The sequence below is a fragment of the Acytostelium subglobosum genome, assembly GCF_000787575.1.
Source record: "Acytostelium subglobosum LB1 DNA, scaffold: scaffold29, whole genome shotgun sequence".
Lineage (NCBI taxonomy): Eukaryota > Evosea > Eumycetozoa > Acytosteliales > Acytosteliaceae > Acytostelium > Acytostelium subglobosum.
This window is the reverse complement of record NW_012236504.1, coordinates 1141-28786: the sequence shown is the minus strand read 5'-3', so window position 1 is coordinate 28786 and position 27646 is coordinate 1141. Positions and strand designations below refer to the sequence as shown.

At 46.6% G+C, this 27646-nt stretch overlaps 11 protein-coding genes across 11 annotated transcripts; 6 read left to right on the top strand and 5 right to left on the bottom strand.

Annotated features, from left to right (window-relative positions):
* Positions 1-169: 169 nt before the first annotated feature.
* On the top strand, positions 170-1216 carry SAMD00019534_107780 (hypothetical protein; the record flags this gene model as incomplete). Its single annotated transcript, XM_012893807.1, has 2 exons — positions 170-974; positions 1008-1216. Coding segments are annotated over 2 exons (1014 nt in total), but the record flags the coding sequence as incomplete, so codon positions are not given.
* Positions 1217-1896: 680 nt separating this feature from the next.
* On the top strand, positions 1897-3651 carry SAMD00019534_107770 (hypothetical protein; the record flags this gene model as incomplete). Its single annotated transcript, XM_012893806.1, has 4 exons — positions 1897-2534; positions 2601-2914; positions 2979-3415; positions 3496-3651. Coding segments are annotated over 4 exons (1545 nt in total), but the record flags the coding sequence as incomplete, so codon positions are not given.
* Positions 3652-4286: 635 nt separating this feature from the next.
* Positions 4287-11224, bottom strand: SAMD00019534_107760 (hypothetical protein; the record flags this gene model as incomplete). The annotated part of the gene is made up of 3 exons (XM_012893805.1): positions 4287-6452; positions 6540-6942; positions 7011-11224. 3 exons carry the CDS (start codon positions 11222-11224, stop codon positions 4287-4289), a joined length of 6783 nt encoding a protein of 2260 aa, XP_012749259.1.
* An 851-nt stretch (positions 11225-12075) lies between these two features.
* Positions 12076-12691, top strand: SAMD00019534_107750 (hypothetical protein; the record flags this gene model as incomplete). Its single annotated transcript, XM_012893804.1, has 3 exons — positions 12076-12248; positions 12362-12574; positions 12661-12691. Coding segments are annotated over 3 exons (417 nt in total), but the record flags the coding sequence as incomplete, so codon positions are not given.
* Positions 12692-12911: 220 nt separating this feature from the next.
* SAMD00019534_107740 (hypothetical protein) lies at positions 12912-13403 on the bottom strand (the record flags this gene model as incomplete). Its single annotated transcript, XM_012893803.1, has 1 exon — positions 12912-13403. The coding sequence occupies one exon, from the start codon at positions 13401-13403 to the stop codon at positions 12912-12914; it is 492 nt and encodes a 163-aa protein (XP_012749257.1).
* A 705-nt stretch (positions 13404-14108) lies between these two features.
* Positions 14109-14828, top strand: SAMD00019534_107730 (hypothetical protein; the record flags this gene model as incomplete). The annotated part of the gene is made up of 1 exon (XM_012893802.1): positions 14109-14828. The coding sequence occupies one exon, from the start codon at positions 14109-14111 to the stop codon at positions 14826-14828; it is 720 nt and encodes a 239-aa protein (XP_012749256.1).
* A 142-nt stretch (positions 14829-14970) lies between these two features.
* Positions 14971-18886, bottom strand: SAMD00019534_107720 (hypothetical protein; the record flags this gene model as incomplete). The annotated part of the gene is made up of 4 exons (XM_012893801.1): positions 14971-17616; positions 17695-17836; positions 17910-18544; positions 18629-18886. The coding sequence occupies 4 exons, from the start codon at positions 18884-18886 to the stop codon at positions 14971-14973; spliced, it is 3681 nt and encodes a 1226-aa protein (XP_012749255.1).
* Positions 18887-20054: 1168 nt separating this feature from the next.
* SAMD00019534_107710 (hypothetical protein) lies at positions 20055-21279 on the top strand (the record flags this gene model as incomplete). Its single annotated transcript, XM_012893800.1, has 3 exons — positions 20055-20309; positions 20377-20643; positions 20749-21279. 3 exons carry the CDS (start codon positions 20055-20057, stop codon positions 21277-21279), a joined length of 1053 nt encoding a protein of 350 aa, XP_012749254.1.
* Positions 21280-21523: 244 nt separating this feature from the next.
* On the bottom strand, positions 21524-23579 carry SAMD00019534_107700 (hypothetical protein; the record flags this gene model as incomplete). Its single annotated transcript, XM_012893799.1, has 6 exons — positions 21524-22295; positions 22667-22713; positions 22864-22950; positions 23059-23188; positions 23248-23371; positions 23459-23579. Coding segments are annotated over 6 exons (1281 nt in total), but the record flags the coding sequence as incomplete, so codon positions are not given.
* A 568-nt stretch (positions 23580-24147) lies between these two features.
* Positions 24148-25351, bottom strand: SAMD00019534_107690 (hypothetical protein; the record flags this gene model as incomplete). The annotated part of the gene is made up of 4 exons (XM_012893798.1): positions 24148-24472; positions 24602-24844; positions 24929-25115; positions 25228-25351. The coding sequence occupies 4 exons, from the start codon at positions 25349-25351 to the stop codon at positions 24148-24150; spliced, it is 879 nt and encodes a 292-aa protein (XP_012749252.1).
* Positions 25352-26361: 1010 nt separating this feature from the next.
* On the top strand, positions 26362-26740 carry SAMD00019534_107680 (hypothetical protein; the record flags this gene model as incomplete). The annotated part of the gene is made up of 2 exons (XM_012893797.1): positions 26362-26524; positions 26595-26740. The coding sequence occupies 2 exons, from the start codon at positions 26362-26364 to the stop codon at positions 26738-26740; spliced, it is 309 nt and encodes a 102-aa protein (XP_012749251.1).
* Between the last annotated feature and the right edge of the window lie 906 nt (positions 26741-27646).

Sequence of the window (27646 nt, the reverse complement as noted above, 5' to 3'; positions counted from 1 at the left end):
ATCCTACACCCCACTCATACACAACACTATCAATTGATGAACTTGAGAGAATCAATCAAAGAAAGAGATAATTCAAGTTATGTCATATACTACACCTCCTATTAAGCTGACATTGGAAGACATCCAATCATTCAATGAGAATGGATATATAATACTACATGGCATCATTGATGATCAAGATACATTGAAGGTGTTTGAAGATGTACAAGTTAGATTAGATGACTTGGAGTCATTGCTTATCAAACATAATAAGATACAACAACAACAACAGACTACAACTACTACTGAGGAGCAAAGACAAAAGAGAAAGAAACTTGCTATAGGACATCAAATAGAGTTGTTGATGAATGATCTTCAACAGAGAGTGTTGGATATGGAACGTCTGTTCAAGGGTGCACCCATCATGCTTCATACAAAGTTCGCAGGTAGACTGCCACACTCCTTTGGTCATCTGATGACCAAGCCTGTATTGCTAGACATCGTTCAACAACTGCTTGACACAAGCGATATCAGTGGACATCCAGAGTGGAACCTACGCGTCAAGACACCAAACAACAAGTCATTCGACGTGCCCTGGCATCAGGACGCTGCGTACCTGTCTGAGGGTGCAGAGAAGCTCGACCAGATCACCTGTTGGATACCCTTGGTGAACATCACTAAAGAGAATGGTCCGCTTGTGATGATTAGACAGCAGCCAGACCAGCCACTCTACACACACACCCTGCAACGTCTACGCGGCACAGATGATCTTAAGGACTCGTGGTACCTTGAGATCTTGGAGAGTGAGCTACCAGCTGACAGACAGGTGGTTGAGACAGTGGGATTGCGACGAGGCTCAGTTGTACTGTTCAAGAACAGTACAGTACATCAAAGCTTGCCAAACATGAGTAACTCTGTTCGTTGGACTGTCGACTTTAGATTCCAAAAGACATCCGATCCAAGTGGTTTCAATCCCATCGACGTGGACCAAGTCAGTGGGCAACCACTGGAACAACAACAGCATCAAGAGGTCAAGATGAGTCTAAGGAGTGCCAGCCAACGTGCTGTACCAATTGACTATGCACATTGGTCTGGTAACAAAGATATACTTATGACAAACAACAGCAGTGGCGATAACAACACTACGACAACAACAGAAGGAGAGATTGATTATCATATTGAAGGACCTTGGTTTGACCGATGGACACGTGATACGAACATCTCTTCCAGCTCCCCCAACTAATTATATATATGTTCAAATACATATATCCCGATTGGTTGTGTATACATACATACATACACACAAACAGATAATAATAATATTATTTGTATTTATATTTGTACACACACATAAGACAATACTTACAACAATCAATCGCATATATATATATATATATTTATATAGACATCTGTTGTATTATTATGGTCATGTCCCCATCTCTGTTCTACACTTACCCCCTCATCCATCTCTATCTATCCAACACACACACACACATAGACAGAGACACTACTTCAATCAACGACTTAATCGACAGAGTGTTCATACACACCCATACACACTGCATTCGAGATCCGCACATCGTTCTGCAGAAGTGCATGAGGATAGTGGATTGAAGGATGAATCGTCGCTCCTACATCGCGATGTCTTGTCCTGTTTTGTCCTGTCCCATCCCCTACGTCTATTGTTGACTTGTTGACTTGTTGATGTTGTTGCACTGCACTGCCCTGTTGCTGTTCCAGCTATTGCCACCTCAGTTCATTCACAATATTGTGATTGTTTAAGGACCAACAATAACAACATCGAATTATTGTATATAATAATAATCATTTAGAATCAATCAATCAACCAGGTCTTAGAAAGTAATGGAGATCGATAAGACTACCCAGGAAACTGTTCAATCAGAAGACAATAATAATAATAATAGTAGTAGTAGTAGTAATAACAATAATAATATACCACAACTAGATCAAGCACAAGATGGGAATAATAATAATAATAATAATAATGATATAGATAGTGACGATGATAATGATGATAATATAGATATACATTGTAATACGAGTATAATATATACAAATACCAATGGATCGACAAATGTAAAGGATTTGGATAATGAAGAGGATGACAGTTATATAGATAATGATGACGAAGATGACGATGATGATAGTTATGAAATCGATTCAAAAGATGAAGATGAAGACGAGATAATCACGCTGGTAGATTACTCTGATCAATTGATGTCAATTGCCATACCAGTGAGCATCACTATGATATTGGTAGTTGTGATCCTGCGTACGATGACACAATTCCAAATGAGAAGTGGAGCATCACCTCTGTCAGTACTTGCCAAGCTATCACTATTCGAAACAGACAACAAACTTCAAAAGGTTATTCTATCGACTACCATCAACACATTGACCTTCCTCGGTGTCACTATATTCAGCACAGTCATGATGGTTGTACTCTACAAGTTCAAGTACATGAAGGCATTATATGGATGGCTGCTAATCACATCACTCCTAATCTTGGGAGTGTTTGGAGGATTCATTCTCGCGTATGTAATCCTGGATATACCCTCCCGATCATGTTCCCGACTGACATATCCCTTCCCTGATTACAGATTTGTCCTTACATGTGTCAACCAAGCATTGGACTATGCAACTTTTGTGATCATCGTCTGGAACTTTAGTATTGGAGGAGCAATGTGTATATTCTGGCATAGTCCAAAGCTGATCAATCAGTTCTATCTTATTATCCTTAGTGTTATTATGGCATTGTTCATTGCTAGATTCCCTGAATGGACAACATGGGCATTACTCACTGTTGTATCCATATACGACATCTTTGCCGTGCTGTGTCCCAATGGACCTCTAAGGAAACTGATCGAAATATCAAAGGAGAGAGGTGGAGAGATACCCGCTCTTATCTATAATGGTAGGTCATTATCTCTGCGATTATCCAGGAATTGTTATTGACATAACTCCCCAATCACTTCTAGCAAGTGTATATATAACAATGGTTGCAGACAACGAAACCGAACAAATGAGTATTGATAGAATTAGACCTGTTGGTGGCAACTCGCCAACAGGTTACTCGCCATCCTCATTACCGATAAATCTACCAACTACAACATCATCGACAACTGATGGAGAATCAACCACAACGACGACAGAAGGTATATCACCATCATCAACTGATAAATTGGAAACAACAATGGACATGCAAGAGAGTGAGCCAAAGTCCTCACCTTTGACTGAGAGTGGTGTGTCCTCTGAGCCCGAAACATTTGAGGACGACAACTCTGCTGAGGAGCGACCTTCCAAAGGTGGTGTCAAGCTAGGACTAGGTGACTTTGTCTTCTACAGTGTCCTAGTTGGCCGTTCACAGTATCACAACATTGAGGTTGTGTTTGCTTGCTTTGTTGCTGTCATGACTGTAAGTAGTGAATGATTGAAAGGACATCTATCATTTCGAGTCGATAATAACTCCGTCCTTTCGTACTTGTAAACTCTCAGGGACTGTTCATTACGATGTTATTGTTGGCTATCTTCAGGAGAGCATTGCCAGCGCTACCAATTAGTATCGCCCTTGGTGTTCTGTACTACTTTGTCACAAGCATATTCATGAGTCCAATGCTGGCAACACTTGGTTTGCACCAGATATTTATTTAGTCAAGTTTAGTTCGTTTAAGCAATAATGGTCTTCCTCTTCCTCTTGCTCCTCTTCCTCTTGCTCTTTCTCTTGCCTACACTATTTGCGCAATGAAATAAACCGTCGGTGTTATCGTCGTTGTAGTCAATCGTTGTTGTGAATATATAATCAAATAGATAACAATATAGACTATTCCTTCCTTCCTCCCTCCCTTTCCTCAGTTCCTATAAGTAACTGCATCATTTTCTTGGGCATTGACATCTCTCAGCCTCTGGAACATCCTTCAGAGCAGTCTCAATGTGCATTCCACAACCTATGTTGATAATAGTATGAGTAATCTTATCTCATTGATCAGTGTAGTGTGTATTAGTTGTATACATACCTGCCCAAGTCTCCTTTCCACAGCTCTGACAAGTAACTCTCTTACACATGGTTATTATTATTTGTTTGTTTGTTGTTGTAGTCGTTATTGAAGATTTGAATGAAATTGAATCGAAATTGCTCATTACCAGCACCACATCTTTTTCAGAAGGATTGTACACGTGACTGGAATGAATGAATGACATTCGATCGATCATCCAGTAATAATTACGACACGACAAATACACAATAAACGACATAATCTGGAATACTATACTATTAATTTATAAATTCTTTACATTGGCGGTGGATGCTGTTGCTGCTGCAGTTGCTGCTGTTGCAATATCTGTGACTGGATTTGAGCCTGGATTGATGGTTGGTTGACCATGCTATTCCCAGTGTTTGCTGGGACGACTGGCGGTGCCACAGTAGCAGCTGACTTGGATCGTCGAGCCTTAGGCGCGGCCGGATCCTTCTTGGATCGCTTTGACGTTGGCTTGGGAGGAGGTGCTGGTGTTTCAGCGGGTGCTTGTATCGGAGTGGTGTACACTTGCGCAGGTTGCTGCGGTTGAATCGATGGTGTCATAGAGTTGGATGACACATTGATGTTGATGTTGGGCGGGGCTGCAGGCTTGGCAATCAAAGGTTGTTGAGGTTGCTGCTGTTGCTGGGGAACATACATGGTCGTCTGTGGACTGGCGATCATCTGATTGGCATAGGCCTGCACTTGAATTGGAACGTTGCCGCTGGATGTCATCATGGTCTTTTGACCAACGACACCCATCGGAACACCAACCATCCTAGGCTGACCTGGCATGACCTGAGGAATGGGAATGGCCATTTGAGGTGGGTTGATGTGCTGGATCATCTGAGGCGCCATGCCTATCTGCATGTTTGGTGGCACTTGAATTGGGACGCCATGTGCCTGCTGCGGGATCATGCTCATGTGTTGAGCTCCTATCGTTTGGATCGGTTGAGGTTGTGGGACTTGCTGGGGTTGTTGAGGTATCTGCTGCTGCGGAGGCATCTGTGCCATTGGTTGTTGTAGCTGTTGTGGCATCTGTTGCTGGAGATGTGGCTGTTGTTGTTGTTGCACATTCTGTTGGGGTTGGAGTTGATTTGGCTGGGGTATGTTTGGTCGCTGGAGTTGGCTGGCGGCCAACTGAGCCTGTTGCTTCGCGGCAATTCGCTCCTTGATGATCCTCGACGTTGTTCCAAGTGCAATCTCGCTGGCTGTCCTCGGGGTTGCCATCGTCAATGTTGTCTGATGTGAGACGTGTATCGCCTTGTTCTCGATCTGCGATACTGTGCCCTGTCGACAAATCAGCTTGTTTGATGAGATAGACTTCCTGATCATGTCCAACAGTGAATAGGGGAAGGGGCCTTCGTGTGTGGACGAGGACTCTGAGGGCTTTTTCTCGCCACCAGACGCGCCAGTCTCCTTGGGGAACAGTGCCTTGTATCGCTCGGCACACTGGACACGTGAGCGTTTGTAACGCACAACATGCTCAAACACCGATTGCTCCAAGAGATAGGAGACCAGGTCCCAGTTCTGTCCATAGGATCTGACAGCATCGAGGATGATCGCATCTTCCTGAGGATACCATGGGGGCCCCAAGATCAGCTCGGGCTGTGGTGGGGCCATCATATTGGGATTCTGTGCCGATGCGCCCAGGGGGTAGCCGCCTTCGTCGCTTGATGGCTCGCTCGTTGTCTTCTTCCTCGTGGTGCCAGTACGTGGAGCAAAGAGTCCACCCTGCTTGGAGGGCGGGCGGTGCTTTTTGGTGTTGCTGCCACCACTCGCGCTCTCGGCATTGTTTGAGTCGTCTGCGCTTCCATCGTCTCGGTTGTTGTGGATCATCATTTCGACATTCTCGGCAAGCTCATCCAGGTCGTCGGTGTGGCTGCCAGATGTGACGATAATGTCGTCCGGCTTCAAGGCCTTCTTGGGGTGTGAGGCCGACTCACCGGTCCTCTTGCGCTTGGACGACGAGTCCTTGAGCTGGGGACTGGCAGACTTGTCGCGCTGCTGCTTCCTCTGCTCCTTCTTCTCCCTGGCCTTGCGCTCCTCCTCCAGACGCATCTTCTCGCGCTTGTCCTTCTCCTTCTTCTGCTTGATCAGCAGTCGCTTCTCTTTCTCCTTCTCCTTGGTGACGTGCTTGGAGTAGATGTACTGCTGCGCCGTCTGCTTGATAATGTTTCCTCTCATGAGCTTCGTGTGGCTGGGCTTGACCAACGAGTCGAATGATATGGTCGGAGGTGATGGTGGATATAAATAGTGGTAATGCTGGTGGTAGTATTCGTCTTGATCCTTGAGCACCTGCTCAAAGAGGATCTCGGGAATTGGCTCTTGCATCGGTGCCAAGTACCATTGTTCCTGGTCGGGCTCAGGAACCGTTTGCAACAGCTCACCAAATAGTAACAGAGAGGAATGAAACTCTTCACTACTTACTCCACTCAACTGGATTAGTTTGATTGATTGATTGATTGGTTGTGTGAGTGTCAAACATCCAAGTTATCCATCCTTTGATCAATCGACCAATCATACCTCAAAAAAAAGGATGTCCTTTTCAGCTTCTTGTTCTGGTTGTACATCGTCTTTCTCTGTTGAGTTTGACCTCATACGATCGATCATTGTGAGCCTCCCAACGGGAGGGTGGCTATTGGGGTCCCCATTGGTGTGTGGTGCTGATGATGCTGTGCCATTGTTGTTGCCTGTCATTGCACTACCACTCCCATTCTGTAATAGATCGTTTGTCTCTTCGTCGTCGTCATCGTCGTCATCATCGTCATCGTCGTCGTCATCTACCTCATCATCCATCTTCTCTGGTGGCACCTGCTCGTCATCGTCCTCTTCCTTCATCTCCACATCATCATCTTCTTCTTCAGCTTGTGGTTCACCTGTAACAGTGACATAGTCTGCCAAGTTCTCGAGATATCTCAGCGCCAACCTATAAATATGAATGATTTGGTTAGTGGAATAGTTCCATTGATTGATCGATCGATGCATCAAACTTACTTTTGAATTGGGTTGAGATAGTCCTCGACAAGGTCCTGCTGCATCTTGAGCTCCTCTTCAATGCTTGGATTGCCTTGTTGTGAGATGAATGGTGGCGTCGTGCCTGCAGACTCTTCGTCAAACTCTTGGAACTCGGATGCTTGCTCCTTCTGTGCATTCTTGAGCGCAGAGACGTCGGTGTCGTCCTCAACCTTCTCCGTTGCGTTCTCCCACTCCTGTTGAGTGAGCTTGAGTGTGGGTGCGGTGATCACTGATGCGGCAGCGGACGCGCTGTTCAGTCCGAGCACCTCGTTCAGGTTGAGGTTCTTGAAAAAGTCGGTGGTGAACTCGCCACCTTGGATGACCACGTCGTCCAGCTGTCGCTTCTGATTGGACTTGCGCAGGATGTTCTCCTCGATCGTGTGCTGGGTGACCAGTCGATAGATGTTAACCTCGCGTGTCTGTCCAATGCGATGGCAACGGTCCTGTGCCTGCGCGTCCATCGAAGGGTTCCAGTCAGTGTCGTAGAAGATGACCGTGTCGGCACCGGTCAGGTTGAGGCCGAGGCCGCCACTCCTTGTCGAAAGGATCATCAGGAAGATCTTGTTGTCGCGGTTGAAGCGCTCGGTCAGCAGCTGACGCTTCTCGACCTTGGTCGCGCCGTCAAGGCGAAGATAGGTGAAGGCGTGCAGGTTGAGGAACGACTCGAACACGTCCAGCATCTTGGTCCACTGTGTGAAGATGAGCGCGCGATGGCCTTTGGCACGCAGCTTGTGCAGCAGCTCGGCCAACACTTGCATCTTGCCGCAGTCGTACTGGATCAGTCGCTTGTCGGGGAAGTAGAGCGACTGGCGTTTGAAGGACTCGCGAAGGGGGTCCACAGCGTCGACCATTGTGGAGAGGACGCGCGCTTCGAAGCGTGCCTGCGCCAGCATCTTTGATGGGTTGGGGTGGGCAACCACCAGACGGATGGGTGGTGCTCGAGTCTTGGGGATCAGCGAGACGAAATGCTCGATGGTCGGACGCATGACCAGCTCGCGCTGGGTGGGCGTCAAGATCATTGAGAGGATCGTGTTGGAGTAGTCGAGGTAGTGTCGCGGGTCGTCGGCCAGCTGGTGAATGTCCCTGATAGGGTGGCTGATCGAAACTGTGCTCACAAGATCGCGTCCATAGACTGGCTTGTTGAATGAACGACGGCGCAGCAGGAGCACGCGATCCAATGACTCCTTTTGTCGCGCATTCGAATGCTCTTGACGTGCTGCAATAAAGATATCCAGGCATGATTGAGGACCGGATGAGGACTGGGACGAAGTGGGGAGTCCCTGGAATGATGAGCCAAGAGGCAACTTGATCGAGAGAGAGTGTGGCATCTCGCGCACTCTGTTGTCCGATGGCGTCAACTCGATGATTGTGTTGGTATCCATCAGACAGAGCTGTGTCTCGTAGTCGAGCAGTCGCAGGTTGAGCAGGTCGAGATTGATTAGTCGGGCGGGGCTGCTGTCCAGTGCGTCGCTCACCAACGACGTGGTCTCGTAGACGATCTGATCCGAGTCAAAGGGCGAGACGATGGGACGCGGCTCAAACAGGTCGGGATGGTTGCAGACCTTGCGCAGTTGCATCAGGATGTTGACGATCGAGAAGTAGTTGCCGCTGGTCAGTGTGGACTGTGTTGCTTGGGCGTTGATGAACTCCTCGTAGAGGTAACGCTGGCGGCGGCTGAGGTGGCAGGGCACGATGTGGGTGTGCTTTTGCGGCAGCTGCTTCTCAACGTCCTTCTTTAGACGACGCAGCAGGAATGGCCGCAGAACAGAGTGCAGACGGTGCACCAGCTCCTCGTTGATGCCTGAGCCGCTCTCAATGGCACCCGTCATAGGGTTGGCGAACCAGTCTGAGAACTCGCGATGCGATGCAAAGATGTCGGGCATAAGGAAATGCATCAGAGACCACAGCTCCATGAGGTTATTCTGCAGGGGAGTTCCAGTGAGCAGCAGACGACGCTCGGCGTTGAAGTTGAGCAGCGTCTGCCAGCGTTGTGACTTGAAGTTCTTGATCGAGTGCGCCTCGTCCAGCACCATGTAGACCCACTTGCGACGGCGGAACATGAGCTGGTCGGTGATGATGGTCGAGTACGATGTGATGCACACGTGGAACGTATTGGCTTTGAGCCAGCCGCGTCGCAGATGCTTGCGCTCCTTCTGCGAGCCGTGATATGTGAGGATCTTGAATGCGGGGCACCAGCGCTTGAACTCCATGTCCCAGTTGAACAGCACACTTGATGGCACCACGATCAGATGAGGGCCCCAGATTTGCTTCTCCAGTGCCAGGTAGGCCAGCAGCGAGATGGTCTGCACGGTCTTGCCCAGACCCATCTCGTCCGCCAGCACACCGTTCAGGTTCTTCTCGTAGAGGCTGGATAGCCAATCGAGGCCAATGTGTTGGTACTCTCGCAGGTGGCACTTGATAAGGTAGGGCACCTTAGTCTTGACCTTGGTGGTCTTGAGCGTGAAGCCAGTCGGCTGCATCACTCTGTTCTTTGAAGAGGTGACAATCTGCTCGTCGTCGCTCGCATCGTCATCGCCCTCGCCCTCTGGCACGGTCGCCGCCAGCAACTCATCCAATGGCATCTCGCTCTCCTTTGTCAGTTGGTCCAGGTCCTCGCTGGACAAGTCTTCCTCGGACTCGTTGATGTCTGATTCGTCGTCGTCCATCTCATCGTCGTCGTGATCGGATGGTGGGACATATTCAGTGTCGGAGTCGTCGTCCTGGTTGGCAATGCGATCCAGCTTGCTGGGGTCCTCGAGGATGTCCTTCAACGTGTAGTGGGTGCGGGCCACCTCCTTGGTCTGCAGCTTGGAGCGCTCGCGCAAGCCCTCGGCCATCAGACTGGAGTACTGCTCGGTCTTATTTACAATATCGTCCAACTGTTTCTCGCGTACCTGCTTCTGCGACGACTCGTAGACCAGCCGCTCCTTGTACTCGGCCAGCTTGCCGATCTGCTGCCAGAATCGCTTGATCTCGCGTGCGATGCCGGCAGACACCCTGCGCCGCCTCAGTTCTTCCTCGCGCTCCACGCGGTCCTGAGCGCTCTGCACGCCCTGATGATACTTAGTCACGTCTTTGACGAGCGCCTTGGTTATACGCGTCTTGAGTCGTCGGCTGCGCGCAAAGTCCTCGGCCACACCGGCCATCTCCTCGAGGAGATAGTCCCAGTGCACCTTGGGGCGAGGGGGCTCTGGCAGCTTCTGCAGCTGCTTGTTCCTCCAAGTGCCCTCCCTCTGGAGTTCGTGTATCCTGCGCAGTGTCTGAGCGTCCTCCGCCGCTCTGGCAATCGTCTCATGTGTCATTGGCGGTATAATGGCGAGCACTGATGGAGGTTGTGTATATTTCGAGGCTGGTTGAGCCATGCTGTTGCTGACCGCTTGTTGGCCAACATCATTGTTGTTGTTGTTGCTGTCTATTTGCATTGAGTCTTGCTGAAGACTCAACGATGAACCTGCTGCCACCGTGGCAGAGAGATCGGTCGCCGCTGACGTCGCTGCGGCTGTTGTTGTTGTTGTTGTCGTCGTTGTAGTTGCGTCGAGTCGCGACTTCTTGATGGGCTGCTGTGGCACAACGATGTCCGTGTCCATCACGGAGACTGATGTGTCGGCCGATGATGAAACAGCCGCGTTATTGGACTTGGTTGGTGTCGTCTCGGGCGTCGATCTGGGACGTCCTCTCGGTCGTGGTTGAGTCGATGATTGTGTCTGTGTTGTTGATGTTGCCGATGCTACAGCCGCAGCACTCTGTTGTAGTAGTTGATGTTGTTGTTGAATGTCCAGTACCTTGTGATTGATCGGCCATTGGTTCTCTTGGCAGTAGGCTTGAAAGTTGCTGACGTCAAACATTGGATTGTTGACGTCAAAGTCGAGAAGATTGCTACTGGATGATTCGTCGCGCTCCAGGAACATGAGCTCGTAGATCATAGATTGGCGTCGCACGACCAGCTCGTCGAGCTCGGTCGACATCTCGTCCAGCTTTTGTTGCGTCTGCGCAGAGGGTGCCGAGGCGGCGGCAGCCGACTTGGAAACGTACTTTCTCTTCTTTGTGGTGGAGGCGCGCTTGCTGGTGCGCGGCAGCGTGGGCATCGAAGGCAGTGAGGGCGAAGGGTCGCCATCCGTGTCAATTGCCGCCGTCGCTGCCTGTTGCTCAGTCGGCACCACCTCCTTCCTGGTTGTCTTCTTTGTCGTTACCATAGTTTATCGCTGGCTGGCTGTGGGGGAGGTGGAAGTGGAAGTATATTGAATGAAAGGTTGGTAGGTAGGTGGATAGAGATAGGGAGAGAGAGTGTGTTGGTGCTTATGTTGTTGAGGATCTCTTTGGACTACCTGCTAGCACAATGTCATGTTATGTCTGTCCTATAGTCTGTATATATTTACATGTTTGTTAGTATTCATTTATTCATTCATTCATTCATTCATGAGATTGTTGTTTGGGCAAAGCTACATACCTACTGTCGTTACTGTAGTGCTGTGAAGTGAGGAGTAGTATGAAGTATGTTTGAACGTATTGATGGTATTGGGTTGTCTATCGTCGTCGTCAATATATTGAAGACCAATGAATGATAGGATTGAATGAAGCTTGTATTGTTCTATTCAACTCAAAGTAAGTATGTTGTTGTTGTTGTGTGAATGAAGTTGCCAATGAGAGTCAATGATCAACAATTTTTCTTTTTTTTTTCAAATTTGAATCGTTGTTTCTGACCGTTACTCAGTTTAATAACATTGTACAAGTAATAAAAAGAAACAATAAGTATAATATATATTAATATAACTGTCCACTAATTCTAATCATCCTTTATTTCTTAATCAAACCTATAATAGAATTGGAATGGAATTCTTATCCAATCTAGCACCAGTTTAAACTTCCATTCAAAGGTTATTATTATTTCCAAGGATGGATCAGATTGATTGTTTAATGAATCATTAAATGGATATTTATTACTGAGGTTTGGATCAATGTATCATCCATTAAAGAAATAACTTTAAATTATTGGTTGCTCTTCACTGACTCACTCGACTTTGTTTCAAATTGCCTCATTCTTCACACTTTGACACATTCAATCATTCAAACAACTTCAACAACTACAACACAAGGAACAATGATCAACCCTGCAGCAGAGGCAATGCAGCAGCAGCAACAGGCTGCCAATGCTCAGTCAATACCAGATCATATAGATAGCGAGATGCTTGCAATGAATCAAAAGTCACAACACTTCTGGTAAGCATGCTCCATCTGATTGATTGAATGAAGATCAATCAGTAACATCATACATCATACTCACACGCTCTCATCATTGCATGATCGATCATGTTGTTGGAATAATACATCAGTCAGATATTGATTGCAACAGCAGGAGGTTGTGTTGCAGGAGTGTTTGGATTCAGTGGCGTCTATGGCTTCATCTTCTATGTATTGGTTCATCTAATGTTCTGCTCACTATACAACCTGAAAGAGAAGAACCTTCAACATTACTTCATCACACCAAAGACAATGTGGTATGACAGTCTAAGTTCTGGTCTAATGACATTCGTCTTGTTCTGGACGTATGTATCTCCTCCCTCTCGATCGATCAATCAATCAATCATGGGATAGGTTACTAACAAACGAACACTATGTCATCATTGTTTAGATTCTTCTATAACATTATACACATATATTGATTGATCGATCAATCAAACAAACAAGCATCAATAGCATGTATATATATATAATAAAGACAGGGGTTTATTGAGGCTTGACTACTCTAGTCAAGCCTTTTAAAGAACAGTACATGATCATTATTGATGTGTAACTGACTAAATGAAAGAATGAGTGAAGATTGAGTGAATGTATGATATTGTATGTATGACAAGTAATCAATCAAGCTGACAGAGCTTGTGTTTAGTAGTCTCTGGTCTCGCACCACTCATTCTCGTCTCTGAGCATCTGCTCCTCCTCTGGGGTGAAGTCTTGGGTGAGGCCGTAGAAAGCCTTAATCTCGTCTGGTGTCTTGGAGCGGATGTGGTTGGCGACGGTCTTGCAGGTGACGTCCAGCAGGCCCTTGATGTCGAGGTAGTTGGCGGCGAGGATCAGCTCAAAGAGGGTGACGTGCTCCAGCTTGGTGGCAAAGTCCTTGTCGTACTGGCAGTCGTAGATCTCCTTCTTGTCCTTCATTGGCTCGGGGTTTGGGTTCTTCAGATGGTACTCGCACCACTCGATGATCAGCTTCAAGTTCTCGCTGGTGACGTTTGGCAGTGGGATGGCGTTGGTCTCATCACCAATGTCCTCCAACATATTCTTAATGGCAACAAACATGTTGGCAACCTGCTTGTCCACCTGGAACTTTACGCTATCAGAAGCTTCCAATGTAATAGTGCTTGGTGTAGTTTCCATTATTATATTATATATATGTGTGTGAATGTGACGTGTATCTGTATATTATATCTCTGTCTGATATTAATCAAATGAAATTAATGATGTTGAAGCCAAGAGTCACAAACCCTGTGCGTGGTCTTTGTTCCCTCATTTTGCTGAGTTGGTGAGCTTGTTTCAAATCAACTCACATCCAAGAAATAAGTATTAATTGTATTTATTTTCAATTTTAATTTCAGATGAGATATCTCATCTTGAATGAGGAGCATTCCCTCTTTGTATCATGATTGGTCATTGTTGCTCTTATTATCCGGACAAAAGTGGTCATCACACAGACGATTGTGTGATTGACCTGGTCATCTATTATTATCATGATCTTCTTTATTGACTGATCCAACATAATCTAATAAGACGACGTAGACATAATAATACGATTGAGAATTCTATATATATCCACATTTGATCAAATGTTGTATCTACATTTGAGTAATAATTAATGTAAGGTCATAATCACATTCAGAATGAAAGAGAGAGAGACGTTCCAAAGAAGGTGTTTTCCCGAAGTCTCGAAGTCAGGAACAACCCACATCCATCTTTCAAAGTGAACATCAACTCCAACCTCAACTTCGAACAATACTCAACACAACACCAACACACTTTCATTATCTGCATCACTTCACTCTCATACATTCATACATATATATATATATAACATAGAAAGTAAGAATGAATTATACATTGGTAGAGTTTGATGAAGAGACAAAGTTCGTCTCTTCTTCGGTTCAGTATGTGCATTCAGTGATCAAGAATGCTTTGACAGAGAGAGGTATTGCAATCATTGGTTTGAGTGGAGGCACGTCACCAAAGCCGATCTATGCTCAGTTGACTACGGTACCAGCCGCATCAGAGATCGACTGGAAGAATGTCTACTTCTTCTGTGTCGACGAACGTTATATTGAGAAGACATCGGCAGACTCGCTCTATCATCTGGTTGCCAACACAATCTTTAATACCGAGGCCATGCGTGCACTCATTGCCGACCACTTTATATGCCCCGATACATCACTGCCACTGGATCAATGCATCAAGGGTTATGGACAAGCACTGCAGACTATATTCGCACGTGGATCTGGCCATGCCGACCTCGTCACACTGGGCATGGGAGAGGATGGTCACATCGCCTCGATCTTCCCAACCACCGACGACCAGCCAGCCGCACCCTCTGACATTGTCTATCACACGACCACAACAAGATTCGCTGTATTCGACAGGATCACGACCAACATCAACAACCTCAAGGAATCATCCGCCAAGCTCTTCTTCATGAAGGGTGCCAACAAGAAGGTTGTCTGGGATGAGATGATTGCTGCGCCCGAGAACACCAGACGTTGGCCAGCACAGGCCATTGTCAAGTCTGGCAATACCTTTGTCTATTACCAGAAGTAAGTTATTAGTCTAGACTAATAAACAACAACAACAATAACACTTGATCAATGTGATGTAATATATATTATGTTTAATTCATACACGTGGCCACGGCTACTGCCGCCGCTTGGGATGGTAATAACAACATGACGATCGATGGGGGTTAGTTGACCTCGATCTGGATGTCGTCCAGGTCGACTTGGGCGGCTCTGGCACCTCTGCCAGCTCTCCTTCTGTTCTTGAAGGCATCACCACTGGCAATTGCATTGAGCAGATCATCTACGACGGCCTCTGGCATGGCCTCCTCCTCGGTAGCACCCTTCTGCTTGCGCTCCTCGGCCAACTGCTTCTTCTTGGCATCCTCCTCCTCCTTGAGCTTCTTGGCAGCCTCTCTCTTGGCGATCTTCTCGGCCTGTGCGGCGAGCTGCTCGTTCTCCTTGGTGGACTTGTCGTACGACTCGAGGAACTTGACAAACATCGACAGGAACTCGGATGGGTCAATCTTGGCGTCCTCACCAAATGATGTGGCCAAGTTCTTGAACTCAGTCTCGAGCAGCTGCGAGTTCTCAGTGATCTGGTCAATGTCCTCCTGAGCAGCCTTGATGAATGAGTCAAAGGTGGCCTTGAAGGTGTCCTTGTCGTCGGCTGGTGTCAACGTCTCGATGGTCTTTTGCACCTGCAAGAAGTCCTTGCGCAGCGAGGCAATCTCGGACAACATGTTTGGCACAGAGATCTTGGAGGCGGCCTCAACGTGAGTGAGCTCCGAGGCAAAGTTGACGAGGGCGGGGAAGTCCTTGGCAAGGACACGCGCCAGGTAGTTGACCAGCGACTGCTTGTTGTCTGTGGACTTGGTGTCGGCCAGCTTGGTGATGGTGTTCAACTTGAATCCGTAGGCGTTACCTCTTGGTGTGCCTCCGTTGATAAAGTTACCAAGGATGAGGATGACCTCGAGGATCTTGGGGATCTTATCGCTGTCGGTCAGCTCCTTGACACCGGTCCTAAAGTTGGCAATGTCCAGCTTGATGTCCGACTTCTTGGGGCCGTAGCCAAAGCGGAACTTCATGGCTTGCAGACGGGTCTTGACGGCTGGCACGGCATTGATCTTCATGCTGAACTGCTCAGCTGGTCCCAACTTGGACATGTCGTTGCCGTCCTCCTTGAGGAACTCGTTAATGTTGTTGATGTCGTCCTCTGATGGCAGGAAGGTGATCAGCGCATCGATGTGGTTGCTCTGGAACATGAGCTCGTCGCCACGTGTGATGCCTGCGCAGATCTCGTCGTATGACTTGCCCTTGAACTGGGACAAGAAGATAGCGAGATTCTGACTGGTCTTTCCATCGATGATCTGGACTGGGCCTGACTTCTTGGCCACAGCCTCCTTCTTCTCGATGACCTTGGCCTGGAACACGTCCTCGATCTCCTTGTAGTCGAGGTTGATGTCCTTGGACGAGTCGATGGTGAACTTGGAGAACACAGTACCGGCGATCTTCTTGTCGTTGAGCGAGGTCCACTGCAGACCCTTCATCTTGGGACCTGGCAATGGAATCTGCTTTCTTGGTGGAGCAGCAGCCTTCTTGCCAAAGGGTGGTGGTGGGCCTGGTGGACCACCCATACCTGGAGGAGGTGGAGGGCCACCTGGAGGGGGTGGAGGACCGCCGCCAGGGGGAGGCGGAGGTGGGGGAGGGCCGCCACCAGGGGGAGGTGGAGGGGGTGGAGGACCGCCACCAGGAGGGGGAGGTGGTGGAGGAGGTGGAGGGCCGCCGCCAGGGGGAGGTGGAGGAGGTGGAGGACCACCGCCAGGGGGAGGGGGTGGAGGTGGGGGAGGAGGTCCACCAGACATTGGTGCATCCTCTTGGACGGCTCTGCCGCCTCCGCTGCCAGCTGGTGGACCAGAGAGCTTGAGCTTCTCGATCTGCTCGAGCAACGCCTTGATCTCATCATCCTTGGACTTGAGCTTGGAGTTGATGTCCTCCATGTTCTTGGAAGAGTTCTCCTCGAACTTCTTCACCTGGTCCAGCTTCTCCTTGAGCTCGAGCTCCTGTGCAGCCATCTTCTTGTTGAGGTCCTGCGAGCCCTTGGACAGCTCCTCGATCTTGGACTTGAGTGGCAACTCCTTGGCCTCTTGCTCGCATGTGAGCAACAGGTTCTCCAAGGGGATGACGTAGTCCTCCTCAAGGCCGATGTTCTTATCGAGTGACACCTGCTTGACCAGTCTCGAGGCCAACAGCCAGGTCCTGAGACCGGCCTCCTCGTTGGCGGGCATCACCAACAGATCCTTGACGATCTCCCTGTACGTGTCGATCAGACCGGTCATCTTGATCTTGTCGAGCAGAGCCTTGACAATGTCGTCAGTGTTGGAAAGGTTCAGGCCGGGGAACTCGCTGAACCTGTCGGCCATCTCCTTGTTATCCTTGGACTCTTCCTCCTGGAACACAGTGATCTGTGTGTCCAGCTCGGGCGAATCGTCGTACTCGTACTTGCTCAGCTGCTCGATCAGCTCCTTGAGGCCCAGCCAGTAGAACTCCTGACGCAGACTCAGACGCAGGTCGATCTCGGGTGGTGCGTTGACGATAGTGTTGATCAGCGACAGGTAGATGGACTTTGTGCGCAGGGTGTCACGTGTCTCCTTGAAGGCTGGACGAGCACGGAGTGCATCGACCAACGACAAGAATCTTCTTCTCTCATTCTTGACCACCTTATTATTGTTCATCACCTCAATGATGATCTTATGGCCAATATTGATTCCATTCTTGAACGAATGGAAGTTGACTACGTTCAGCAGACCAATTGCAAGTTCATTGATTTTGTCCTGGATTGTGATTGATTGATTGAGTTGAGTTAGTTGATTGAATGAGTGGGTGAGTGATGGCCATGACGACCAACATACGTTTGTCGAACCAATGCATGCACCAATGATCTTTGGTGTGTCTCTGATGCTCAGAATGTAGGAGATACCGAGCTTGTTGTTCATCAAATTCTTTATACAGGCCAGACACTCAAGCTGGAACTGAAGTGAGTCTTCAGTATGTCTGTGTCGATGATTGATTGAGTGAGGTCGGTGAGTAAGGATGATCATTGAGTTGTGATCACATGAGAACATACGTTGGTTGTTGTCTGACAATGTTGAGAAGCTCAACCAAACGGGATGTTGCCTCTAGACGATGGAACTCACGGATCCAGTCGTGACCACGCGAACGAAGTGCAACACTTATTTCTTTCAGATCGGACAGCGACATGCCGTCGGTGCTGGCAGTGGTGGATGTGGCGGTGGTCGACGATTTCTTGGCCCTCAGTCCAAGCTCCTTCAGCAGCTTGATGGCAAAGTGATCGGGTGTCTTCTCGTGCGACAGCTTGTCCTTGTGCTGCAGGATCAGCTGCTGCTTGCTCTGGTAGGGCATCTTGAGCATCGTCTCCTTTGTCTTTGGGTCGTTGGCAAGCTGGTCGACCAATTTGGCAAACTGCTTCTCGACCTCCACCATCTTCTTTTGCTCCTCAATCTGTCGTTGCTTCTCGACGACGGCCTTGTCCTGGCCAAAGTCTGTTGGGGTGACGGTGAACACGATCTCGGTCTTGGACTCGTGCTTGGAGCCGGCGTGGAGAACCACTGGCAATGATACATTGGTCGCATCGCCCAATATTACAACATTGTCCAACACTGGGTACTTGGCCTCTCCAATCAACTTGTCTCCCGAGAACTTGTTATGTTCATAGACTTCAAGTTCTACATCTGGTTTTTTCTATTATCCGGTAGTAGTCGGGTCGTCGTTGTCAGTCATCGTCCCCTGTCTCTGGATTGTTTGAATGAATATATAGATACATACATCTGGGTACTTCTCCCTCTTGATGTCGAACTGACATAGTTGGTTCCATTCGGGCTCGGATGACTTGGTGACAACCTTAGTCTTGATGCCCTTCTTCTTGTTGCCCCAGACGACTTTGACGTAGGGACTGGCCACAGAGCCATCGGAACCCAACAAGTTCTTGGCCTTTACAACGTTGACCTTTAGTGAGAACAACTTGTTGCTGTCCTTCACCTTTACCTTCTCACCAAGAGAAGGAGATGACTTTGCGTCAGACATTCCTTCTTCCTATGTAGTGTAATTTTGTATCTGTACAATTGAATGTCTTTCTCTTCGCAACAATCTATCTCTCTATCTCTATCTCTCTGTCTTGTTCTCTATCTAGTGTGTTTGAATTAATTGAATCAATTAGGGTTGATGTTGATGGACTCATTCATTCACCAACTCACACTCACAATCTCATTCACATTCATTCCCCAACCCCATCCATCTTCAACCATTCATCAAAAACACTAGGTGAACACAACAATTCATTTAATTAAATAACCCTGATGGCTTTAAGTTTTATTTGAAATAAAAAAGGTAATTAATTAGATAATTAATGTTATTTGAATTGTTTGGTGATGAACTCAAAGGGAAACGAGTCCAATCAATCAATCATTCAATCAATTATTCAATCAATCAATGTGACCCTATCTTTATTTCAAGTTTCTATGAATCTCAACAACACTATTAACTATTGTTTGTTATAGCTAGGTGTATCAAATAGTGAAGATGTAGATTAGATATATATATATATATATTATAACTTGATATCATGGCATGATGATGATGATGAAGAGTACAAGACAAAGATAGTTTGTTGTGATGTTCCCAACTGCAACCAACGATTCATTGTACACATGAACCGAGTTCGGAAGAACATAATTGTCTTGATCTAGCAAAGTCCAGAAGCCCCAAAAAAACAAACCCCCACCACTTCTGTTTTTGCCGCGAACCGAGCAAATCTCAGTGTGGTGTGTGGGTTTGGGCTCGTCAGAAAGGCGAAGAGTCTCCCCGACCGAATGAGCCCACTCTTCCTCACACTCCTGAAATCTGACCCTGACCTGACACGAGCCCAAGCCCAGAGTCTAGAAATATCCGGCTCATTATTAATATTATTATTGTTTGAGTATCATCTTACCAAACAAACACATACACCTCCTCTACCTTATCATCACCAACAACAATCAAGACTCTTCTATGCTGCGATACATACCTCTGTAATCAACTACACTCTGATCAGAGTTAGTCTCATCACTATACTCATAGATAGTTAGATAGCCAATATATTACTACTACTTCTTATATCATTACTACCAAATCATTCACCTCACCTCTCACCTCACATCACTTCACAATCACCTCACCTAGATACTCACTCACCCATATACCAAACAGGACAACAATGTTCCAGACAAACAAATATATAATATCATGCTTGTTGTTGACTATTGTGGTTATTGCTCAGACTGCTGATGCCATGCGTGGACAGCATCACACAACAGTCAATATCAATGTTGAGGAGGACGACATGTTAGGCACAACATTCACCAGTGGCAACATGTTGTTCACCAACCCAATGGGCGTCAACCCAAACCAAATACTCGAGTTCACTACCGATGGTGTCAGTGTCCAGAACTACACAACCTTCTTGCAGAATGTATGTATATCCATCTACCATGGATGGACTTCTCACTTGGTCCACTCACTCACTCAATCAATCATAGGACACAACCAAACGATGCCTACCATATGACATTGCATTTTTGAACCCAAGTATATTGTTGTTGATGGATCCTCAACAGGGAATATTCTACTCTTCGCAAAAGGGCAATGTAAAGGGTATCTGGGCAAACTTGGCAACAAACTCGGGACACATTGGATGTGACCTGCAGGCACTCACCGTCGACCAAGTAAACAAACGAGTATACGTATCAAGCACCAACATCAAGTGTGACACCTCTCATATTCCAGGTGTATTTGTCTATGACTTGGTATGTCCATTCAATCATTCATTCAATCAATCAGTGTGGGGTGGAATAGTTCCACCACACACTCAATCTGATCACATCCTAACATAATGATCAAACTCAAAACAGACTGGTACTTACATCCAGACCTTGACAAACCCTGCATTCAATAATGTATGGGATGTGGCCGCTGACTCTACAGGAACGATTTGGGTCACGGACAATGATAACATCTTCTTGTTCCACCCCGATGGAACAAAGGAGGCCATCGATCCAGTTGACAACAAGTTGGGCTACAGTGGCATCCAGGTGACACCAGACGATACAATCCTCGTCAGTGTCCCGGCACCAGGCAACGACATCATCATCGTGCTCGACCCCTCGACCAAGCAGATCGTTCAGACCATCGACCTGGTCGGCAACACGACCCAAACCGGCGAGCTGAGCGGCCTGCCCGGCTCGATGGCCATCGATCCAAGCACAGGTCGCATCGTGGTCGAGGTGCCATACGCCTCCAAGGCCGAGGGCTCCAGTCCCTCTGTCGACGTCGTCCAGTTCTACAGCGCCAAGGGCAACCTGAAGAGCAGCTTTGGTGGACATAGCTGCAAGGAGGCCAACGCGCTGTGCTTCCCAATCAGGGGCATGGTCTTCATCCCATAAATACATAGCTAGGACATAGATATTTATTCCAATATACACACTTGTGTTTGATTGATTGGGTGAGTTAATGAGTGAGTGAGTGAGTGAGTGAGCGAGTTGAGTTTGAGTGTGGCAAACTGGATGGGGAGTTTGCTTGGAGGGCGGGAGGACACGAGTGTGGCTACTGGATGGGAGGGGGAGGAGGGGCTCTAGTTTACAATGTTGATGACGTGATGGATCAAACACCAAGTTGTCGACTTACTTAGAAGTCGACGTTGGCGCCATCCCTCGACGAGTACTTTCTGTTGCCACTTCCACTTCCACTTCCATTGCCTCCAACACTCGAGGTGGAGGTGGATGTTGTGTGGCTGTTGACATCGTCATTCTCATCGATGGCCTTGTGTCCATTGTTGTTATTATTGTTGTTGTCCTCCCTGATTCTCTTGCGATCGCGGCTTCTGTCACGCACTGGGCTGTCGGCAATGTCATTGTGCTGACGCGAGGACTTTGGCGAGGGCGACCTTGACTTCTTTGTCGACGAAGAGAAGCCACCTGGACGTGGAGATGTCGATCGGCTCTCGGATCTCGACCTCTTTGTCGGCTTGGGTGAGCGGGAGCGCGACGATGAACGACCGCGTGGGGGTGGCGATCTGTCCCTCTTGTCTCTCTTGTCTCTGTTGTCCCTGTTGTCTCTGTGACTGTCGCGTCTGCCCTTGTCCTTGGAGTCCCTGTCCACACCTCTGTCTCTATCACCACCTCTGCTGTTTCTGTCTCTATCTCTATCGTTCCTGTCCCTGTCACTTCTGTCTCTGTCACCGCCTCTGTCCTTGTCTCGTCTGTCTCTATCACCTCCGCGGTCACCACTTCTGCCACCTCTGCCATCTCTTCCATCTCTTCCATCTCTTCCATCTCTTCCATCTCTTCCATCTCTGCCATCTCTGTCTCTGCTTCTGCTTCTGCTCCTGCTGGATCTTCGACGATCTCTGTCACGTCTATCCCTGTTGTCTCTTCCGCGTTCTCTGTCGTCGAACCTTGCTCTAGATAGTGGGTGGTTATTGAGTGTCGAGAGTTAGAGGAGGGTGTAAGTAGCGTGGACTGTGGCACAAGGGTAGTTTGTAGGTAGGTAGGGATGGGTGTTATGGTCGTCGTAGTAGTAGATGTAGGATGGGTATGTTATGTAGGGTCAGGTAGGTCGGGTGAGGGTAGGGTAGGGTAGGGTAGGGTAGATGGTAATGGTGGGACAGAGTATGGCGACGAGGGGTTTGGAGATGGTGGACAATGGACACGACAACGATGGACGATAACGATGGACGATGATATGGATGATGATGACGAAGACTACGATGACGCAAGACGATGACGACGATTTGATGGTGATGGACGACAGAGGTGGAGAGAGAGGTCATACCTGTTGCCACCGGCCAAGAACTCTACACATAGTTGGTTTCCACCAACCTATTGTATATACATGGAGTTGATTGGATTGATTGTTTGGTTGGTTTGTTGATTGATTGATTGATTGGATTGATTGGGGAGGGGCGTTAGTATATCACACAAGGTATGGCAGTCCTGGTCATGGTCCTGGATCGCAATGATTATAATTACCTCTTTTCCATGAAGTGCCTCTAATGCTCTTGTGGCCTGCTGTTCATTGGCATACTCTGCAAAGCAATAACTACCCTTCATATCGACCTGGTTTGTTTGATTGATTGGAGTGAATGAGTAAATGAGTTAGTCGAATGAGACGACACAAAGGCCAGAACACATGACAGGACAGGACTATCATTTTTGGCAACATACCCTAACAAGGTCACCGAATGGCCTGCAAAGACGTTCGATAGTGTCTTTGCTTGTGTTGGCCTGATTGTAGCTGGCAATGAATATTGTTGGACCAGGACGAGCATTCTTCTCTCTGTTTGACAACTTGCGGCTAATATATTTAAGTTAGCAATACTGCACACTGCACAGCCGACAATAACAATGACATACTTTTCACCTTTAGCCAACTCTGCTGTGAGAGTTCGATGACGGTACTCAGTCTTGTGGAGTGCCTTGATCAGACGTTCAGGCTCACCACCTTGCATGAATACAAATGCAAAGCCAAGCTTGATCACTACACGTGTGTTTGGAGATACCAAAGAAAGTAAGTATATGATTCCCGATGATGATGATGATGATCATTGATGGATGGACAACATACCAATCTTTTTGATCGTGGCAATATCGATATGTGGTGCACACAAACGCTCAATGTCTGCATTGTTGGCCTCACGAGGTATGTTGCCAATGAACACTGTATTCTCTGGCTGATCTGCCATCATATTGTTGTATTGTCTTGTGTTGTATTATACTCAATAGAATTGGAGAAGTTGATCAACTGTTGTTTGTTTGATTGTTTGATTGATTGATTGTTTGAATACCTATGAATAGGTTGATAAATTGATAGATAGATTAATTGATAATAATAATAATTAGAAAGTAAAGTGAGAAGGCAATGAAAGAATCAAAATAGATATGATTTTTTTTGATCAACATGTATTAACACTCATAATCATTCAACACAACCCCCCAATCACACGTGGTAGGGTCTTTTTTCATGATTGAGCGCACTCTTGATCATTCACACACCCCACACAAACGGGATGATGTCGTGTGGTGATCAGTTGTTGCAAAGACTCGAGAGTCCACATCAGTCGATGTCCTGATTATCTTTATAACCTTAACCTTGATGTGATTACCAATCATGGACAAATGTGGATGGATCTCCGGGGAAGGACAATGACGCGCTCGAATCCAATCAAGCGAGTCTTTAATAATAATTAAAATAATAATAATTAATGGAATAATAAGTTAGTTGGAGTTGAATGAATGAATGAGCGAATGATTGAATCAAACAAGTGGTTGAAGATGTGCCATGATTGGTTGTCGCTCAGGTTCCAGGAAAGCGATCCGCAGTAATCGAATGGTTGTACGTTGACTCATTATCAGCAAGAGGAAGGAGACAGGCAGCACCTCTAGGAATGTATAATACAAAAGGTCTTTGTACCATGATCTGATCACAACGAATGCCGTCACTGCGGCCAATGTAGCTCTGATCATGAAACTAACTGAAGAGAATGGGAATACCAGTGCAAACATCTTTCGCACCGTACTAAACTCGCTTGTCCTATTGGCTGCTCTAAACTCTCTCCAATGTTTAACATAATGTTTGAACCTAAATGATCACAAAGTTAGTGATTGAGTGATTGAATGATTGAGTGATTGATCGATGTCCACGTCCACGTCCACATCCACATCCACATCCACTGATCGATCACTGATTGATTGAGTATTATACACATACAATACTATGAAGAAGAATAGTGATCCATTGAAATAGATGAATGAGGTGAAGAGCTGGATGATTATGCCAGTGACAGTGGTTGGCCTGCTTGATATGTGGGCCGGTGCGTCCACAGTGAAGTCCACAATGAACAGAATCGCAACTATTATGTACATGGCAAGATTGCCAAAGAGTATGTAAGGCACAACCTTCCTGATGTCGATCTGCACAGTCCTTGGCAGATGTTCCTGCTGGATAAGTGTACTAATGATCATGTGAATGTGTGGGGTTAAGGTTAGTTTATGGATGGGATGGAATGGAATGATTCCAGTGATTGATTGAACATACCCAACTATCATTGTTATAGAGTATACTGTAAAGAAGAAGAATGTTGGCAGTGTTGCCACCAGGTCGATTACATTGACACTTAGATGAATGACTCCTTCTGCCGCGAATGGGAACAGGATGAATAGTACTGCTCTACATGCTGCACCCAACATTAACAGCAAGTGGAATAGTAATGTATATAAAGATGCTATAATGTATGATTGAATGAATGAGTGTCAGTCGTCAATGTACTTGTCCTGCTGCAAAGATATGTTGATTGCAAAGATGGAGAGAGAGAGAGAGAGAGAGAGAGTACATACTGTATGCCTTCGTGTTGATCAATGCCACGAGTGAGCATATCAGCATCATAAAGTAGAATGATGAGAGCACAACATGAGAGATATCAAAGTCTGTATGATCTAAAGTTGGGTCACTTGGTGCCATTGATGCTGAGGTTGGTTGGGTAGCTACAACCAAGGGGTATCCTTCCTTGATTGTTTAAGTCTATTCAATCTGTCTATTTGATAGTAATATTATATTCTCGAATGATTGAATGATTGAATGATTGAATGAATGAGAGGATGAGTGAATAGCAAGAGTGAAGGGTGTCAATCTGGTCAATGATGTGTGATGTGTAATATGTGTGATGAGTTGTCAATGTTAATGTTGTTGCTGCTTATTCCTTTATGATCAGGATGATGGACCACCAGCCATTGTGTCTTTCGAATCGAGGACTGCTCATTCACTCACACATTCGCCATCATCAAAAGTTTTGTTGCATAGAGAGGGGGACTTTGTCAATTAATCAATCAATCAATAAAATGACTTACCAGAATAATGAGCATTTACATCTGGCCAACGATCAATGACATTCCACATTCCAATGAGACCTAGACCCAGTCGGAACAATGCCAAGCATCTCTTCAACACCAAAGATTGTTTGAAACGATATCAGTCAGTGAATTGAATTGAATGAATAAGATAATTGATTGAATGAATGAAGTGATTATTTGTTCTAAATGAATGGGAGAATAGAAGATAAAAAGAAAGCAGGAATATTATAACATGACTTAGTACTTCCCATGGTAAGAAAGTTGGAACCAACTATGCTCCAACATGAAGTTTGTAAATTTTACATGTAGAGGTCTAGTGACACACAACTCATTCACTCCCAATCATTACCTTCACTTCCTAACTATCTGTATTTTTATCATCACATCATTCCAACACGTATTATCTATCATCGCTATTATATACAATAGTCAACAACGCCAACAATGTGGTGTATCAACACCAAGATGGAAAACAATACTCAAACAACATCAACAACATCAACAACATCAACAAAGTCATCATCCACTCGTATGTAATTACTCATGTCCCACTTGATCTGATACTGACACTACTCAGTTGATGACCTCTATAAATGGATTCTGTCCGACGAGTCCAAGATAATGCTTGATTTCAGGCAGAAGACTGTTGAAGCCATCGGGGTGCATGGTGTCACAATCGAGTTCATGAAGACCATGAATGAAAGCGAATGGGATGAGGTCATACCATGGGTCGGCCCACGCGGAGTTGTCCGATCACATATTGCAGCGAGTAATATCGGCGCTCGTAAGTACAAACATGGTACCATGTAATAATGTTTGATTCAACTGACACTTAATCTTGCTCCAATACCCAGCCAAGAGGAAACAATTCTCAGATGCTGAGGTGATGATAATGAGAGAGGAGGTCAAGAAGATCAAATTTGATGATCCAGTACTATCATTGCCCCAGGATCCGCACTCTCATCAGATCGAATGCGATTCAATTTCAAAGACTCATTAGTTCGCATCATCAACCGAGATGTCACCACTCGCTTGACCAAATTCATCGTGGACAATCGTGGGATAGCGAGAGGAGTCTATGTCCAAGGGCCTCAAGGAGTTGGCAAGTCACATTCTCTTTATCACATTGCCATGTACCTTCGATCGATTGCTACCAATCGGGTGTTGTACATCCCTGACTGTCGAGGATGGGCAAAGTTTGGCAATGGATATCAATTCTTCTTGGAATGTCTTCAGGTCTCGTTTGAAACGGCCAACGACCCGTTCATCAAGGATACCCTAATGCACAACCCCCCAGAAGAGAACGAACAATCATTCACAGCTTTCTTGACAGATGTGGCCCATCATTGCAATGACAACAAGTTCACGCTCTACTTTATCATCGACCAGCACAATGGGCTCAGTGATCAAGATCGAGCAACCTTTCCCTTCTCAATGCCAGAGGGATATCTCGTTGTCCACCCAGCCTTGGTCCAACATCTTGTGATCGTCTCAGGCTCCTCCAACAACAAGTACTATCTGAAGATAGCAAAGGATAACCAATGGCCCGTCTTCTAGTTCGTTGATGGGTTCTCCGACGCAGACTTCAATGCATGGATGAATACTGACACGAACAAGGCATTTTCTACTCTCTTGCAACCAGATGACATTGAGAGGATCAAACAGATGACCAATTTCATCCCGTATGTAAATCATGCGAACGCCATTTCGGTCCGGACACTAACCCATAACCCAGAATTGAAACACATGATATGTGGAGCATATGGAACAAGAACAAAGACCTCTCGTTTGCCCAGGTGATACAGAGCTATGAGCAGTCGCGGACTTTAGCAATCAATGATCAGGATGAATACTACTGCACAGAGTTTATCAAAACTGAAAGCGATGAGCAACACTACTCTAACGC